Source organism: Ixodes scapularis, unplaced genomic scaffold, assembly GCF_016920785.2.
Source record: "Ixodes scapularis isolate PalLabHiFi unplaced genomic scaffold, ASM1692078v2 PGA_scaffold38__2_contigs__length_395552, whole genome shotgun sequence".
Taxonomy (NCBI): Eukaryota; Metazoa; Arthropoda; class Arachnida; order Ixodida; family Ixodidae; genus Ixodes; species Ixodes scapularis.
In genome coordinates this window covers 164905-184010 of record NW_024609866.1, presented here as the reverse complement: position 1 = coordinate 184010, position 19106 = coordinate 164905, and the positions used below count along the sequence as shown (strand labels likewise).

Genomic DNA, 19106 nt, shown 5'->3' with positions numbered 1-19106 from the left:
AGCAAGCCTGCGAGAGTGCAGTTGCTGGCCCCCTGGTCGCACACGATGGCCTTCACGAAGATTCCTCCCGCACTCAACCTTTCAATGATGTCGGTCAGCAAATCTTTCAGGCAATTTGCCGAGGCTTTTGTTTTCGAAAGAGTGAATGCCAATGGCTGCACCCAGGGCTTAGAAATACCTCCCAGCATGACAACTAGACCAGAGTTTGCCACGTCAGCAGTTCTCTCTTTACCACTGTCTGCAAAACCATGCACAAGGTCAGATTTTGTCTCGTAGAAGAGATTTTGCTTGAGAGAAATTTCGTCAAACATAAGGATACAAGCTCGATCTTTTAGAGGCCAATCCTGAATTTTGTTTATGACAGATTCAATGAGGGTTGGAACGACCCCTGGGTGCATGGCAATGCGAGACAGCCAGTTCTTGAGGGACCTGACTGACGGCAAGCTCATAAATCTGGCGAGGTACTTGTAAGCCCTGGGGCTGTGAAAGTAAAGGTTTAGTGCGAAAGGCTTGAACTCATCAGGCCACCTTCGCCCAAACTTGTGCATTGGCTGCAGGTGCATTTGAATTTTGAAAATTTCAAGAGCCTCTTTCGAAAGGAATTTAGAAGCACCCTGAATAACCTGAGTCCTCGTTAGGTCAGAGAAGTCCGTCTTTTTTGTGGCTTTGAAAAGACTCCTCCGCAGTCGATCTCTTGTTTTCCTTAGGTGAATTAATGTGCCCTGTGTGCGGGGCGTGTACCGCTTCTTTGGCCTGCCACCTTGCCTTACTTGGGGTGTACTGTGGCCAGCTGGAGCCGTACTTGAGGCCACGCCTTCCGTGTCAGCTTGTTGGTGGGGAGCTGTTAGAGAGAGTCAAATTTGAAAAAAAAACACATCAAGATGTCCTAAAATGCAACTGATAAAAAGATTATCTCAATGTTGAAAGTTGAGGCCTTAAATCGTACCAGGTTGAGTTTGCTGTTCTTGTTGTGCGTGATTGAGGTCTGGTGTGGGCTCTGCAGGAACATCTGAAATGAATATTGAAATAAGTAAGATAGCATTGGGAATTATTTACGTTCACAAAGTAGCTATAAATATCAGAAGTTTGTTTGTGGTGGGTCCATCCTGCTGTGCATATCCTTTGCAGCAGGTGCTGCTGTGAAAATGGCCCTGCCTCCTCTTGGGTCGCAGGTCACATGCGAAAGATATTGAGTGCAATTTTTTTATCAGTGTTGTCCATTTTCCTATCAATAAAAGAGTGATAACAGAGAAAAATAAAAACTGGTGATAACAGTCTGTGACAGGATAACAATGCGGTAGAATCTCCGCCTCCAGCACACACTTGTTGTCACCAGTCACACTTTGGCTGCACATGAATCTTTGTGTCATCAAGGGTGGCAAGTCTGCGCTTAAAGCAGAGCTCCTACTGCATTAGTGGTGTACAGTCTTACAGACAGTACGGCACTGGGATTTATTTTGCATTAAAAATAATATATGACCACGAGGTGCTCCGGTCCACCCATTTGACAATCCCACCATGTTTAAAAATGTAAATGTCATTAGTCCCCCTTATCTGCCAGACTGCAAAAGTGTTTCTTTTGCTGCTGCGTGCTGGAGCAGGAGAAAGACCAAATCCTGGCCAAAGCTCCAATCGTTACTTGAAATTTGGCCTTGGCATGTACAGTAGGTAAGCTATAATCATGCAGTCCAAAATTATTAATTTGTAGTCATAATGCCCTTAAATAAATGCAAGTCAGCACTAATTCCCAGTTATTCTTATTGCAATTTGCTTCTCACCAGCTTGCAGTTGTGGCTTTTCTTGTGCAGTAGAGTTTTCTGTAGTTTGCACACAAACATCTGAAATTAATATAGGATTGAGGAAGATTATTTGGTGCCTGAAGCACAGAAAAAAAAGTGTGAGAAAAATCTGTAATTAATTGCTTACATTTGGCTGGTTCCTTTTCCTGGGTTTCTGCGTGGAATGTCCCCATATCACCTGGGACTGCAGCTGTACCTGTGAAAATATTGAGCAATGTCTGACACATATTGTATGATACAAGATTACATATTACAATATAATCGAGCATTGATTGCCAATTCATCAAACTAAGTTGCTTCTCACCAGAGCAGGGACGCTTTTCTTCACCTGCATCGAAAGATTGTGTTGATGATTGTGCAGGAACATCTGGAATAAATATTGGAATGAGAAACAACATTTGTGACTTCCATAAGCATATGGAGGAAATTATAAATATTAGAAGCGTGTTTATGATAGTGTCTTTCTGCTATGCATTTCCTCACAGCTGGCGCAGCAGTGAAGATGGCCCTGTCTCTTGTGAGTTGCAGGAGCATATGTGAATTATATCGAGTGGAATGTTTGATCAATAGTTCACAACTCACAACCACCTCATGAAACAAAATTGAGCAACCATCGCCAATTAAGGGTAATAAATTTCTTTTTTACCAGGCAGGGGCCGGAGCTCTTCCTGTGCATAAGAGTCAGTCAGAGCCTGATCAGGAACACCTGCAGTAGATATTAGGATAAGCAGAATAGTTTGTGATTTCTATTCGCATAAAAAGCAAATTAAAAGTCACTTTAAGCCATCCTTACATGTGGTGGGGTCTTCCAGCCCTTGGTCTTCCAGCCCTTGGTCTTTGCTGTGTGATGGTCCTGGCTCAACTGGGGCTGCAGGTGAATCTGTAATAAATAATGTAAGCAATGTTTAATAAATATATTAATATATGAACTGCCCAATAATTACACTTCAGCAACGATGGCCGATTAATTAAAAAGTTAGACTGAATATTCCACACCTTCCTACATTAAGAGTATGCAAACAAAAGATTCGATAATATTTTCAAGGAGATGCAGCTACTATTAACAATGCATTTTACTTACCTAAAGTGGAGGCGGTGGACGCACCAGTTAGGCGAATGCCAGGAGCGAGGAACTCTAAAATAGATAGAAAGTAGGATTACAGCTTGTAAATTTTAGCGGTCCTTATAATTATCATTTGGCGCAATATCGGCCCGTTAATGCTGCCTACTCTCATGTGGGCGTCGCAAGCCTTTAAGCGTATTGCAGATATACCTCCTCAGTTACGCTTTGATAGTCTCAGCTTTGTGCAGCAATGCTATTTTGGCCAACTAGGGGCTCATATCTCAAAAAGGTACGTGATATCGCACGTAATTTTAAATGGAAGAAAATTGCTCTTATACCTATACAAACACTAATTAAACATTTTGAAACCGGCTCACCTGGAGAGACGAGGGCCTTCAATAATGGATTTGTCACTAGGACAGATGGGCACGCATTATCTCGGAGTCGTGTCCTCCTTGAACTTCTGAAGGCAGAAGCGGCGAAATGTTCGCCGCAGAGACGACGCTCGCGGAGTTTGCTCAGAGGCAACAACTTGAATTCTGGGCGATTTGAGTAGTGTATCCATTTACTGGCTCTATTTGAAAAAGAAAATAGAAAAGAAGAAAAGTAGCGCGCATAAGTTAACGCTTTCACCTCTTTCAGTATCGCGTGTACGAAGTTTCTAGTCTCACCTGTCGTCCGTCGCAAAACGGAAAAAACTGCAGTCGGCGGTTTTCGTCGTGTTCCGGCACCACTTTGCTGCACAGTAGTGTCCATACACAGCAGCCATCCCGCCGAACTTGTTGAAAGAAACATCTAACGCGCAGACGCGCACCGCCAAAGGTCTCGGTTGCGCTCGAGCGTTTCGGTTTCGCGCACGTCGCACGCACACCGCTCGCCCGCACGCGCTCCGGAAGATCAAACAAAAATAACGGTCGATAACGGATCTCTCCCTGAACGCCCATGATTGGCTGAAAGCGCGCAGGCTGATATTATATGGTGGTGAAGATAACTTACCCGACACGACGCTCAAAACTGCAGCGGTGAGACTGAGAACCACGTCTGGGTTGGAACGAATGAATGGATCTACCAAGACTTACGAATAGACGTACGAAACCTTTTGTGGCGCCACACTTTGGCCACCCGCGGAACCTCAGAGCTGCATCCGGCTGCTGCTACTGCAATACGCAGTCGCATTCCACAGATGACAAGGAAAAGTTTGACTCGTTGACGTGGAAGGATCGCAAAGCTGGCTTCGGAGTCGGGATCCACGGAAAGGAGGAACATGTGTCCCGCAAACGCACGCCTGCAGACGCCCCGGGAAGCAGACGAGCCGACGCGCCGACGCATCGCCCACTAGCAACAAGCTTGCGGGGAGAAAACATAGTTCGCTGGTATTGAGCGATAATTGCGGACTATGTTTCCCGCACCACAATCAGTTTACGTTTTTCTCAAACTCTAATTTACAACAAGCTTAAAAAGTGTTGCAATAATAACGTTCGCATTCACCGCGAGATGCAGCATTTCCATTGGTCAAGTTTTAGCGATGGGCAGGGAATGGGGGATCGTCTTCCAAGAGAAAATAGTCCCGATATATTTCTTCTGCCACCTGCTTAATAAACGGTTTTGTAATCTAAAACTTTGTATACATATTAACTTGCACCTACTATGCAATATAACAACATAAACAGACGATCACAGAAAGCTCCGGAGAGCCCCTTTAATTTTTTCCGCCTTTTTTCATGTTTTTGTTTTTCTAGCTGCTCTGATTTTCGTAAGGGCTTTCGCCACTACTAAAAAACGTGACATATAAACTCCTTTCATTTTTTGCATCACACAATCGTAAACTTAAAAAGTGTGCCGGTTCGGTAAACGCGAAGAGACCTAATTTCCGAGGGTGAAACCGCTAAAAACAACGGACAAGTAAAAGAAACAAACAACACAGGGCGTTGTTTGTCCGCTGTTTTTAGCGCTTTTACCCTCGGAATAATGACGAAGCGACCGCGCGTCTCTACGCACAGGCATTAGCTTATGCAAAAAATCATGCTGCATGCTCGCTCTTCTAACGTTTTTCTCGCTCCCGCTTTATGAAACAAATCGGTGGCGAGCGGCTGTTAGGACAAGATGTCAGAACTAGCATGACCTGTGATTAACACTTTGGGACGGCGACTGAATGCTTGAACTGCCGTCAGACGGCACTTGAACGCTCCGCACAAGCGTCGTCGGACGAGCGCCGCACAACGGCGCAAAGAACATGCTCAAGGTTCCGCCGCGCGGGAATCTTTCTCACACTGCGGAGCGAGCCACAGGTTTTGAAGAAGATACGCCCTTTTCAAATAACGAAATAACACAGGGCAGAAGCATAGTTAGAATCAAGCATAGCTTAGCAAGCACACGGTACACGACAAAGTTTGAAACAGCAGCCCACTTCGCAGAAACAAAAGAAAGTTGCTAACCGGCGTTTGCACGAGCCGTGCATGGGCGGTTCTGAACTTACGGGCGTTGCCAAGACGCAGCGTCTCCCAGCTCTCAGTCATCGATTGTTATTCTTGAACACGGTATTCGTAAGGAAGATATTTAAAATATCCACTAAAACGGCTAAAACGTAAAAAAAGGAGATTTCCGAAGCTTCTGGAATTTCAACGACCATTCAAACGAGCCCAACGGAGGCTGATTGCGATAGCGATGGTCTTTCGCAGTCTTCAAGAGTCTCTTTTCCTTTTTATTTATTGCTATTTTTTTAGAACTATACTAAGCAAAGTAAATTATATTAGTAACAATAAGAATTTCATTAAAATAATAATGTAAAACATTACAAAAAGTGAGTAAATCTTAGGTTTTATTTAAACTTTAGGTTTTTTCTTTTTTGTGTAAACCGAAACCGAAACTAACTCAAGCAACGCTTCCTTCGTCGTAATTGTTTGCGTGTGCGTGTGTGCAGGCGCGTGCGTGTGTTTGTGCGCACGCGTGTGGATGCGTCCACGTGCATGCGCGTGTGCGTTTCCGGTTGTGCGTGCGTGTGCGTCTGCGCGCGGGCGTGGGTTTGCGCGTGTGCATGCGTGTGTACGTGCGTGCGCGCGTGTATGTGTGCGACTGCGAGTGCGCGTGTATGTGTGCGACTGCGAGCGCGCAAGCGTCTGTTTGTTCGTTCTATTGCACTGCGCCCGCAAGAACAATTGGATGTCCCTGGACACTGTTAAAACACTAACTTATTGATTATTATTATTATTATTGTTGTTGTTGTTGTTATTGAAACATAGCCCTGAGACTTTAGACACAGGGCCCTAAACTTTTCTATAGCTGGCTGTAGCTGTATCTATAAATTTTTAAGGCCGACCATGCGAAGCTACAGGGGGTGATAGCCTCCCATTGAATTTCCCATAGACGACCATAGGCCATTTTTTATGGGATGTCTCGGCCTGGTTTATTATGGGATTTGCCTCTTTATGTGTGTGAGTTTTTGTGCATGTCACCAACTTCTCAAATGAATATTTTACTCGCGTTGACATGGTCATGAGACAGGTTCTAGCAGCATGTCATGAATATTTGTCAAACATTTTCACAATATTTTGATTTCATGTTGCCAGATATAAACTCGAGACTAACTGATTTTCTTACTGTACACTTCCATCAATCAATATTTGTAAAAAATGCTAGTATAGAGCATTTCACCCTACTTTCCGATTTCTGAGCATGGAGTGATTTGTAAGAAAATTAAATATAAACTCATATATAAAATTTTGTTTTCAAACATAAAAATTGTATGCAAAAGAGGCACTTAATTATCAGCTATTTGCATGAATTACAACTGACATTATAAGAAACTAGACTGCTAACAACTGTTGCTTTTCAAGCAGAAATCTTACCTGTACATTATGTACAGAGCCATATATAAGCTTTCCAAAACCATTTCACATTATTTATTTAGCACCCTCTTCTACACCCTTCTCACATTCTTCACTAAATGTAGGGTGTAACACGAAACAGCACCTTTTTCGGTAAAATTATGAGGTTGTATTCCTAGTTTTAGGTTGTTAAAAAGGTGTAGCCGAGGGTGTAAGTTGCTACAACACCCATTTTACACCCTTAAAGGTGTAAAAACTTTTACTGTGTAGTACGGCCGAGCATCACTGGCGTCAATCACCACGATAGCGTCAATAGCGTCACGGCGTTGCCCACCACCCGCCAACAATCACGTTGTTAACAACAAAACCAGCGTTCTGCACATCTAGGTCGAGATGTTCATTTTCTTTTTCTTTTACGTGTGGCTCGATTTAAAACATTTCCGTTGCGGTTTTAACCGAAGCTTTTAGCTTTCCTTGGCTCAGGAAATCAGTATCCTAGCACCTATATGAAACATTACTGAGACTAGCTTAAGTTTAATCAATATATGAGAGACGTCTTGTTTAGGCTCTTCCAAAACACAAAGTCTGAAATATCCAATCTTATCCGATTCAAGCACAAGCTGATCGGGGTGCATGGCTAGCGTGGCGGTTTACTAAGCTGAGTGCATTGATACACCTATAGGTTTTTAAGGTAGAGAAGGGGGCTTATGGTCGGTATACAGGTACACTGGCTGGGTAACGGTGGGTGCGTCTTCCAGGAAAGGGGAGCATCTGTGCCCGATGCACCCGACTACAACTTTTTTTTCTTCGAGTGCAGTTGGGAAGTAAATATGCGGAGCGGTAACCGAAAAATCGCGGATGTGGCATTCTCACTAAGAGTGCCGCGCGGCGACAGAGCGGTATAGTTAACGCGAAGATGACGTCGGAGCTGCTTTCGTATTTTATTTTCATAGAACAACGACGGGCACAATATTTTCCCACTTCTAGTATAATGTTCCAAATGAACATATCACACGACAGTGCTTTCAAGTCTAACGAAAAAAAAAACTGAATAAAACGGTGATCGTTTGCTTGCGCTAACAGTGTTCGCGCGATGCACGCACTAATATTCTGCCAACCACTCGCTCGTGATGCTTCTCTCGCTGCCCGTCGTTATAACAAAGTTTCGTCAACGCGATGAAAGTTTAGATTATGGGTGTCCCTGCGGCGAAACTGAAAATCAGCACTATTGGCAGAACACTTTTCGGCCATGTTTATGTCCACGGCGGCCAAGCTGAGAATCAGCACTTCTGGCCAAACACTCGCCGGCCGTGTTTATGTTTCCGGCGGCCAAGGTGGAAATCAGCACAGGTGGCCAAACACTTGCCGGCCGTGTTTATGTCTCCGGCGGCCAAGCTGAAAATCAGCACTGCTGGCCAAACACTCGCCGGCCGTGTTTATGTTTCCGGCGGCCAAGCTGAAAACCAGCACTACTGGCCAAACACTTGCCGGCCGTGTTTATGTCTCCGGCGGCCAAGCTGAAAATCAGCACTTGTGGCCAAACACTTGCCGGGCGTGTCTATGTCCCCGGCGGCCAAGCTCAAAATCACCACTGCTGGCCAAACACTTGCCGACCGTGTTTATGTCCCCGGCGGCCAAGCTGAAAATCACCACTGCTGGCCAAACACTCGCCGGCCGTGTTTATGTTTCCGGCGGCCAAGCTGAAAACCAGCACTACTGGCCAAACACTTGCCGGCCGTGTTTATGTCTCCGGCGGCCAAGCTGAAAATCAGCACTTGTGGCCAAACACTTGCCGGGCGTGTCTATGTCCCCGGCGGCCAAGCTCAAAATCACCACTGCTGGCCAAACACTTGCCGACCGTGTTTATGTCCCCGGCGGCCAAGCTGAAAATCACCACTGCTGGCCGAACACTTGCCGGCCGTGTTTATGTCTCCGGCGTCCAAGCTGGAAATGAGCACTTCTCGCCAGGCGCTTGCCGGCAGTGTTTATGTCTCCGGCGGACAAGCTAAAAAGAGCTAGTTTGTGGCCGGACCCTTGCCGGCCTTGTTTATGTCTCCGGTGGCCAAGCACTTAAAGTGGCCAAGCTGTCCAGACACTGGCCAACCGTCGGCCGATCGAAATTCACTTTCTGGTGCTGCTTGGGGTCTTCCTGGTAATTCTTGAAGATGGCGGACGTATGGACATACAAGCAGCAGACATTATGGAGACCTTTGCTGAGTACGGAGGCGGCCTTAAGTTTATATTTGAGGTTACCAAAGAAAACGTTCTTCAGTACCTGGATCTTTCAATCCACCTGGGAGACACCCATGTTCGTTGGTCGTGCAGCCCAAGTTCCAAGAAAGCCATTCAAGACTACGGCTCGGCGCACTCAAAGATCGTCAAGAGGGGTATAGCTCTAACGTCTCTGGGCTCGGCACTAAGGAAGTCTTGTCTTCATACTATGTCAGCCAGCTTCACCATGCAAGTAGAGAGGCTAACAAAAGCCGGCTATTCGTCAGCCCTACTGGCTGATGTGGCAAACGCTCTGGTGAAGAAGGCAAAAGGCTTCCAGTCCAACAAGACCAGTGTCAAGCAAACAAGGCCAGTAGTAATACCGTACCTGCACAAGATGTCCCATAATTAAAAAAAAATCAAAAAACGTCACAAGCCGCTATGGGGTCCAGAGTAGTTTTATCAGCACCACAAAAATGAGCCAAATTTGGAATAGAGTGAATGCGCATGCTGGAGGGTACCATAAAACCCACGTGCACCAAGAAGCATGCAAACAAATTCCTACCATGCGCTTCGGGCGTCGTATATAAGATACCTCTTTCGTATGGCAAGAGTTACATAGGCCAAACGGGCAGATGTCTCAACGACCGACTCCGGGAGCATGATTACTCCTTGAAGGCCTACAGTGGGCGGAAATCTTCCTCTCCATTGCAGGGAATGCACGTGCAGACCGTTATTCCGTGAGACCAACATCTTGGGGAAGAACAAAGACAAATTGACCCGCAAGGTATTGGAGGCCTTCTACATCCTTCGTGAGGACAGGAACTGTATTAGCGTTGAATCCGTAACGCTAACAAACAAGGAAAGGGAATTCCTTGAACATACCATGAAGGGCCCGCACGAGCCTGGATGAACTAGCCGCTATCATTCACGGGGCTGTGGCAGATGCACGAGTCCGCGGCGGATTATTTGCGTGTTTTCTTTCTTTTCTCTTCCTATCAGTAAACGTAGTTGTCAGTAGCGCTCTTTTCTGTCCTCTCCTTCTTCTTTATACCTTGTGCGCTAAATACCTCAATATGTTAGACTACCAACTAGACCAAATGTCAACTTTACTGCTGCTCTGGGTGTCCGAAATTCCCACAGAAAACAGGTTAAAAAATTAAGTTGAAGAGTGAAGGAGTGATTTGTACGAGGGGCTTTACATAAACTAGTTCTCCTGCGTAGTAAAAAGAGAGGCAACACGGTGACGCACGTGCAACTCTCGAAGGACCCTTTGGCACGATGACACCTTCAGGTGTCATCGAGCCAAAGGGTATCGTTCTGTTAGCATTTGAAGCTGCGTTATGCGAGGTTATTTGACCTTTTGCGCGAGCACGTCGATGATTGCAGCATGAACTGAAAACCAGAGAGACTAGGGAGCCTGAACTCTTGATGCCTGCTCTTTGCTCTTCGTTGCGCCAATAATCGTATTTTTTACCCAGTATACGCTATGAGAGGCTAAGAAACGGAGGGAATCGCAGATCATATTCACATCTGTTCGCTCGGGATTCGTTCTTGTGCGTTCCTATCACCAAATGTCGTAAGCTGTCGATAATTTTTCACAGCTTAATGCTTCGTTATCTGCAATCTTTAACATTCTGCAGGCTTTGAAAGCAAGGATATGCCAGGTTCCACGAAGACTCCGACACCGTCGAACAACGGTATGCACACCTTCATACTGCTCTTTGAAAGAATTACCCAGATGGTGAAAAACGGGTGATTTTTGATTGTGCCATTTTATTTTCAGCTAAATGGTGAGTTCACACGGCAGACTTCCATCTTGTAGCGCTGCCGCCATGATTGTTAACCTGGTACAGAGGGGCTAGGAGATACCCTAGTGAATTACTGCCATAAAGCCTTTCTGTCTTTTTCATCTTCCGCAAAGTTTCACTAGGGGCTCTGACGTTCTAGCAGCATTGCCATGTAGCATCAGTTTACCGGGAACGGACATTATGCTAACAACAATTAAGTAGAGGCATGTTAGCCTGTGTGTATGCGATGCGTGGCGGCGCACGCACGTCGCGCGTATTACACACGGGGAACGGGATTGCTCGCGAAGTGATGGGCTCCAATAAGAAAACGAAACCAAGAAACCTGTGGTACTGGAGCATTTCTTCAGAACGCCTGGAATTGCTCCGCGTGCCTTATATCATTGTAATGTGGGTGTATTTGGTAGTTTTTGAGACACCAAGCAAGATTCTAATTGCGAGCGTCCCTTCAAAATAATAATTAACTATTTAATTACTCAAAATTTATTGTCCAGTTATACTGAAAGCTAATAATTTCCTTAATGGGTTCTTTGACAAAAACAATTTACTGTTCATTGTTTCTGATTAGTGTTTTTTCGTAGTGTGCTGAGCGTTTTCAACCGGTAACGGTGCCACGTCGGTCAGAGCATATCTGCCGTTCGCCCTGTTATCGGAGACTGCAAAGTCTCAATAAACTCACAAACAAACAAACAAACCTCTATGTCATCAGCCTGTTTTCGTTTTGTTTTTTTGTGTGATGCGCAGTTTTCGCCGGAGCGCTTGTGCCATCGTTTCCGGAAACACCCTGTAAATACCGGTGTGAAGATAGAGTGAGTAGGGAGGCGAGCTTGTCGAGGTCACGGATTTTTGAAAAACCGTAGGCGACGGACGACGAAAAAGGAGACAACACAAAAGACGTCTCAATTTAGACGTTATGCGTGTTGTCCCCTTTTTCGCCGTCAAATAGTCTCCGGTTCAAAAATATACCGGTTGTTCTTTTTTAATTTGAACAGTTTTATTACAAAAAATCTGGAAAATATACACAAATACAGTTTTAGATTGTGATTTATACGGCCAGGGACACATCGTACAGGTGACTAATCTTCGCGATCAGTCACATAATTAACTAAACTGCTTTAATAACCCTTTTAATTAGTAAAAATGATCATGTGGCTTAAACTAAGATCATGCTGAGCATAATCGAAAACCACAATATCAGTCAATTTTAGAACGACTTGAAGGTCGTCGGATACTCAGAGGCGCATCAAAGTTAACCACTCGTGCAGCAGGCGCAAATATAGCAGTGGAAAAACGCGGAGGATTAGATTATTGTCGCCTTCCGCCACTGCTAGCTTTGCAGCTGCTGCACGAATGGTAACTTTGGTGCGCTTCTGAGTATCCGACGACCGTCAAGTCATTCAAAAATTGACTGATAATCTGGTTTTCGATTATGCTCAGCATGCTTCTAATTAAAACCATATGATTATGGTTTCAATTGGATTGGATTATGAATAAACCGGTCAGAAACCCTGTATGTTCCGTTGGTTTATTTCGTGCGTCAATACGATCTAGGCTTTAATTCGGTTCAGTTATTTGGAATTCGTTATCTCAAACTCAGTTGTTGAGCATTGAATTCGTGCGAAAAAGTCTCATACGCATTGCATATGATATACATATTTCCATCGTCGCGTTTATTATGATTATGAGTTTCTTCTTAACAGAGTTTCTCACGTACCTTTGTCAAGCAGAACGCTTGAGCGTGATCTAATTTTCTTGTACGACGTTCGACACTGTCTTGCTTTTCGGCTGTGCATTTTTTCACGTTCCTTGCCGTGCTTCTAGACATTTGGCTATTTTTGCGTTTATTCCATTTGTAGTGTGTTGCCAATGTATCGCTTGCAGACTTCGTTCAATAGAAGCGCGTTGTCTAAACTGGATATATTCAGTGACATTTCGGTTTTCAGTAGGAACTTAAGATACCACGCAGCAACAATTTTTGTGCGTACTTACTGTGCATCTCTCTTACTGTTCAGTTTAATGTTATTTCGACCTTTGATGGGCTATATTTTTTCTCTTTTTTCTCTTTTTTTATTTTGTTTACCAAAGAAAACTGTGGTTAATTTTGTGCCTATTAAATAAAGATATTTTACTATTAATATTATTACGTTCCTAATTGAAATCTTATGAGTGTTTTTACAAATTAGAAAGTTAATTAAGGAAGTTATTAATCCGAATTATCGCAAAAGCTAGCGACCCATATGATGTCCCCCTGGCCATATTGTCACGGGTGGTGACCAGAATAACAATAAATAAACAGGAATAACTAAACGTTTAATGTGGCGAACTTGTGCCAAAACAAAAAGAGAATAGAAAATAAAACCAAGCGTCGCGAGCGTCGAGGTTGGCGAGACAGCAGAGTCGAGCCCTGGGGCGAAACTGACTCGACAAGGTCCCGGGCGGCCTCTTATCTAGAGTGAGTCACTATCTCGAAGATTCGGCGGAGAAGGTTCGAGCGTAGCGCGCTCGGGGCGAGAATGAACAAGCACTTTCTAGAACAACAAAAGCAGGGATAAACGATAGTTATGTCCGCAGCAAGAACAAACGAGAACTTTCTACAAGTCTGTGAGCCTGCGCGCGGCAATATTACTTACCTTCCCAAACTGTATAACTGCATCTTTTCTATTTTTTTTCAATAAATCTGTTCAAATTCAAATGGAAAACCCGGGATATGCGTATGTATATTCAGAACGGTATTTCCCTTTGATGGTTAAGGTCGTGTTTGGCGCCCGTGGATTTAAGCAAGAAACGTTTTGGGGATCGTACAGATGCCTCTTCAGTTCGGTCAAAAACCTCAATAAACTTTGTTTTCTTTCAACAGTATAAAAACTTTACTTGAAGAAAATGTAGTCTGACAAATATAATTGCGTCGTTAAAAATGTATACTATATATATATATATAAACATATATATTTATAATATAACGTATAAACAAAATTGTGCAGATGAATGAACCGTACTTAATCCAATGAATTAAAGAATCCAAGTTTCCAGGAACCCGCCGAAAGCCAAAAAACGGCGGAGCCAGGATTTGAACTCTGGGCCTCCCAATGTCCGGTCGGGTGTGCTAACCACTCCACTCCACTTTGGCTTTCTGGCGTTTCCTACCTGTCTTATTAATGCACAAGAAACGAAATGTATCCAATCGGAGGTGTTCTGGAAACACACGCTGCCGCGTGGAACGCGGTACGACGCTTAGTGACACGTGGTACGTGCTCGTTTGTGCTCCAGAAATCCTCCCACTGTTTGTCTCGCCCCGTGTACATGTAGTGCTATTCTTTGTTTATGAGCTTTTAGAGACACGGTATCATCATCTGCGAGAATCAAGAGCCACGTTATTGAATATACAACACGGGCACTTCACACCATCGTACGTGGTCTCCGAGGAGGATATAAACGAAATTGTACAGATGAATGAACCGTACTTAATCCAATGAATTAAAGAATCCAAGTTTTCAGGAACCCGGCGAAAGTCAAAAAACGGCGGAGCCAGGATTTGAACTCTGGGCCTCCCAATGTCCGGTCGGGTGTGCTGCTCCACCTTGGCTTACGTGGTCTCCGAGGAGAATATAAACGAAATTGTGCAGATGAATGAACCGTACTTAATCCAATGAATTAAAGAATCCAGGTTTTCAGGAAGTGTAGTGGTTAGCACTCCCGACCGGACATTGGGAGGCCCAGAGTTCAAATCCCGGCTTCGCCGTTTTTTGGCTTTCGGCGGGTTCCTGAAAACTTGGATTCTTTAATTCATTGGATTAAGTACGGTTCATTCATCTGCACAATTTCGTTTATATCCTCCTCGGAGACCACGTACGATGGTGTGAAGTGCCCGTGTTGTATATATATATATACATATATATATACAACACGGGCACTTCATATATATATATATATATATATATATATATATATATATATATATATATATCGCTTGATGGTTTGATACATTGTAACTAAAAGGGCAGTTATACCTTTTATATGCTTTGTCTTCACTGGGTCGAAATTGAAAATTAGTTTTGCGTATTATTTTTAATTTTTATATGTCTTCACTGGGTCGAAATTGAAAATTAGTTTTGCGTATTATTTTTAATTTTTGAGTTTTTGGCGTCTAAGGAATCAAAGGAGGCGTTTGGGATTGCGGCAATACTCAAAGGTCGCATATTTGAGAGCTTCCCTAGGCTCAGCTACCTGCTTCATAATGAAGACATGTTTTACGGGGTTTTTTAACTTCACTTTAAGAGCAAAATATTTATGAGATTTTATTCTTTTCATTTATTTAACGGAATTTAAATTATTAGACGACAATTTTATTTATTTAAATAAAATTTAAATATGAACTTAAATAAACGTCTGAGTGTTATTTGTTTAATTTATAATCAATACCTCGAAAAGAATGTAATTATGACTGTTATCGTCTAAGTAAGATTGGTGTTGACACACTTTCTAAAAGATATATTTTTATTATTTGTTACTTGTTTAAACGCTTTTAAACGGCGAAGTGCCGTGCTCAGTTTTATTATACACCGTATACTTTTGTATGTCTTCTTGCACCTTGACGTCAATTGAAATGTTTTTTGTTGGCGGGCGTACCAGCTTTCGCCTGTCACCCGAATGGAAGTTCTGTGTAATGTCATTTCGTCATTCTTTACACAAATTCATGCATCGAAGCCATTTTAAAAACTTAGCAATATCAGAAATATAACAAAAGATTCTATTTTTATTTGGCATTTTATGTGCACAATTATAGTGTGATTAATGTGTGTGTGTGCGTGTGTCCCTTCGCCTGTGTAGCGATGCATCACCGGGGAGGCATGCTCCTGTTTACGGGCATCAATAAATAAACATGAAGACAAACATATTTAATAAGAAACATTTGCGAAAAGTCAAAGTTACAGGGCTCGAAATATGTAACCAATACGTCAAATGCCGCGTTTTCTTCTTTTTATAATGTTGGCATAAAATATAAAAAGAAGCAGATTGGCTTAAAATAAAAACTATGCCATGCGTTATACGTTTGTAAAAAAACAACAAAAAACATTGCGCTTTTTCTAATTTTCACTTTTTAATAACAAACGACAGAACTGGGTGCAAGTATAAAGCTGCCGAAATCTAGCATTTCATCTTGCTCTACTTGAAGATTTTTGTCCACAAAAGTAATATATATAAAAACTTCGAAAGACTGGCTATGTTTATTACAGATATCGGGCTATAATATATAGATTATGAGGTAAAAGAAACTACCAACTCTGACACGAGTGTTTGATTTAAAATGAAACCACTCCATAATAAATAAAAACGACGCTGCTCTCATAATCATCCACCAAAACTGTGAATTTCTCTAATACTGTCTGTTCCTTTCATCCCCATCGCAACACTAATCCTAGAACTGTTAAAAAAAATGTGTTTGCTTGCTTGCTCTGAGCCGTGATATACATTAAATCCTACGGAACTGCAGCTAATCTTTTTTTAACCAAAATCGTTTGTTATAGTGTTTTTTTTTTTTATGCTGCTGTGTGCGTCAATGCCGCGCACACCGATTTCCATAGAATTTAAGTATTTTAGAATCCGCGTGCACTAATAGGATGAGCACTTTCAATAAGCAAGCGGAAGTGCACCCGCAGCTTGAGTGTGCATACCACAGAAAGTTTTATCTCAGTATAGTGCCGATTCCTCGTGAAATATGCTCGTTTGATTGTTGGAACCTCTTCAATCATATCTATACTAAGATTTGAAAGCTGCGAGAATGCCTTATGTTTCGCTGGTATACCGCGTTTATATTGGATCTAAACTTGTGCATGCTTTACCCTTTTTTACTCTAGGAGGCGCATGGAGGTGGTTCCCTTTTCGCTCTGCCTGCTCATCTTTGTGGGGTCAATATTGCTAGTCGTCTTTCTTGCTCCATTCGGTAAGAAAACACAGTAACTATTGGCAGTGACAGCTATTTTTAAAGTGATATAACGTATAGAATGAACTATTTAAATGGACACTCTGGTCAAACATCGAACCAAGGTAAACAAATTATATCGATTTACGGAGACTAAACACGAACAGTGCAAAAATGTTACACAAATTGGAAACCGTGACCCACTTTAAAACGAATATTAAAAACGTTACCACAAGATTTTCAGTGGGAAGAGAGCCGGCTGGCTATTTTTCAAGCAACCTTGTGCCCTGACGTCGTTTTAGTTTTCAACGAGGTTTCTTTTTGGTACCATCACGTGTTTTGCCATGTTTTTTTTTTTTTTTTGCTTTCTTTTGAGTTGAATATTTCGGCTTATTATGTTATGTTTTAGCATCCGTTGTAAGTGCTTTTCGACTATCGGGGGCACACGAAGACTATTGACAACAGGCTTATGCCCCTGTCAGACGGGCTAGTTTAGTTTCACTACAAGCTAGTGCACTTCGCCCTTAGTCTCATTTCTTTAGTGTGCTACTCGGCTCCTTCCTGAGGAACACATTTGGCTTGGAGTGAGTTTGACCAACTCACTTCGCTCGATCGAGTGCGTGGCATCACTGGGAGTGTTTCAACAGTAAAACATAACAACACAGAAGCCACAAGCGTGGCGTACGTTTTATTTTATAAAGAAAAAGATATTCGTTAAAGAGACGACATCTAGAAGAGTGGCATTGCAAAAAAATAGTTGGGTGGACTTGGAGTTTAGGCTGATCTGAATCAAGATTAGCGGAGCGCTGAATTGATAAAAGACGACGACAAAGTCAGTCATTCATGGCTATCTTAGTTAGCAGAGAATGATAGAGCCTACATTTGTTTTAGCATGTAACCATTCGAGATAGATCGATAATTATGATATGATTAGGCAGTGTCAGGGCCTCCTCGTAGACTTCCGTGGAACGAAGCGGAACGCCAAAGTTAGATATCCTTTGATCTTTATCTCGGCTTGCGATGATCGATCAAAATCATCCAATTGGCATAAAAATCGTTCATTAATGTAACGTTGATTTAGAGCACAGCTCCTAGGCACCCGTTATTGATTTGAGCGGCGTCGGCGTAACCACGTGTTGCATTAGGGTTTTTTTCCAAAATGAGGTCACACGTGACGTCACGTGTGACGTTACGAGGGTAAAAATCTGCCTCCAAATTTTGCGGTAAAAGTTTTTGCTACGTTTGGTGGAAAACGTTTCCGCTAAATGTAGAGGAAACATTTTACCCGTATGACATCACGTGACGTCACGCTAAAACTTTAGATGACGTGTCATGTCACGGCACAAGTCAATTCAGCGGTAAAAGCCGCCGGCTAAATTTAGTGGGGAATTTAGCGAAATTTTTACGCTAAGTGAGATGGGAAAAGGAGAGGGGGATGGGAAGGTACGGAGGGGGAGCAGCTGGCATACCCTCCCCTTCGTACCCTTCCTCCCTCCTCCTCAAGAGCTGCGCTCCAATTCGGCATTACAAAGAATCGTAAACGTCTAATTTTTTTTTAACGTGTGTTTATTAAGGAGTGTCGGTGGCCGAGTGGGCTAGCGCCCACCAGATCGGAGTACGTGGAGAGAAAGCTCGCGCTGGAGAGGTAGAACCCAGCGATCCTGAGCTCAATCCCCAGCCCTGCCCGAAGAACACACTTCCAATGAAGTGAGTTCGGGGAGCACACTACGCTCGCTCCGGTAGACCGAGTGTGTAATCTCGATAGCAGTGTCCAAGGAGTAAAAATAATAGAAGAAATTAACGCTGCGTAAAATTAGTATTATTTTGATAGGAGTAATATTAGATGCGTACTTGTTTTCTGTTGGCCGGAAAGTAGTGCATTGTAGAAAAACAAGCGGCTAATCTAGTTTCCAGCCTTGGCCCCTGCGCGACGGCCAGCGACGGCCAGGAGGCACCTGCAAGACTCCACCAGGAATATGAAGGTAGCAGGAGTGACGGGAAAGGCTTGCTTGAAATAGAACTCGCCCAAATGGGGCAAGGTGTTTCCGAACCACCGTTCGTTCCTCAGAATGTCCACCGTTCTCGACTGATCACGGGCCGGTTGTCGGTCATGAAAGCGGCTATGCTGAAGGCATTGGCCTGCAGCTGCTGATAGATGTCACTTGTAAGTCTTGCCTGTGCGTCGGCATCCAGGTCCAGCTTCCTCTTATCTGAAAGGCGTTGGGTTCTCACAGAGAAAAGTCCCCCAGCCACGCGCTTCCATTGCTTAACATCCAGGATATCGCCCTCCAGCTCGTCCTCCACACACTCCATGATGTTTCGTTGTGGCGAGTGGCGAGTGGCTGAGTGGACTCGTGCACACCAGCTCGGAGCACGCGGAGCGAAAGCTCGCGCTGCAGAACCGAAAAATCCTAGGTTCAATCCCTACTTCTGCTCGTTCGATAGATGAGCCTCGTACCAGCCAGAGTCGTGTATTGTACC

The 19106-nt window shown here is 43.5% G+C and overlaps 1 protein-coding gene and 1 long non-coding RNA gene across 2 annotated transcripts; both read right to left on the bottom strand.

Moving 5' to 3' along the window:
- Positions 1-946: 946 nt before the first annotated feature.
- LOC121832916 lies at positions 947-1996 on the bottom strand. The gene is made up of 3 exons (XR_006078047.1): positions 1927-1996; positions 1779-1838; positions 947-1009 (listed from the first exon to the last, which is right to left on the bottom strand). It is a non-coding gene; the product is annotated as an uncharacterized LOC121832916 (long non-coding RNA).
- Positions 1997-2087: 91 nt separating this feature from the next.
- On the bottom strand, positions 2088-3657 carry LOC120849104. The gene is made up of 6 exons (XM_042292189.1): positions 3240-3657; positions 2881-2934; positions 2593-2679; positions 2446-2505; positions 2128-2166; positions 2088-2095 (listed from the first exon to the last, which is right to left on the bottom strand). Exons 1-6 carry the CDS (start codon positions 3655-3657, stop codon positions 2088-2090), a joined length of 666 nt encoding a protein of 221 aa, XP_042148123.1.
- Between the last annotated feature and the right edge of the window lie 15449 nt (positions 3658-19106).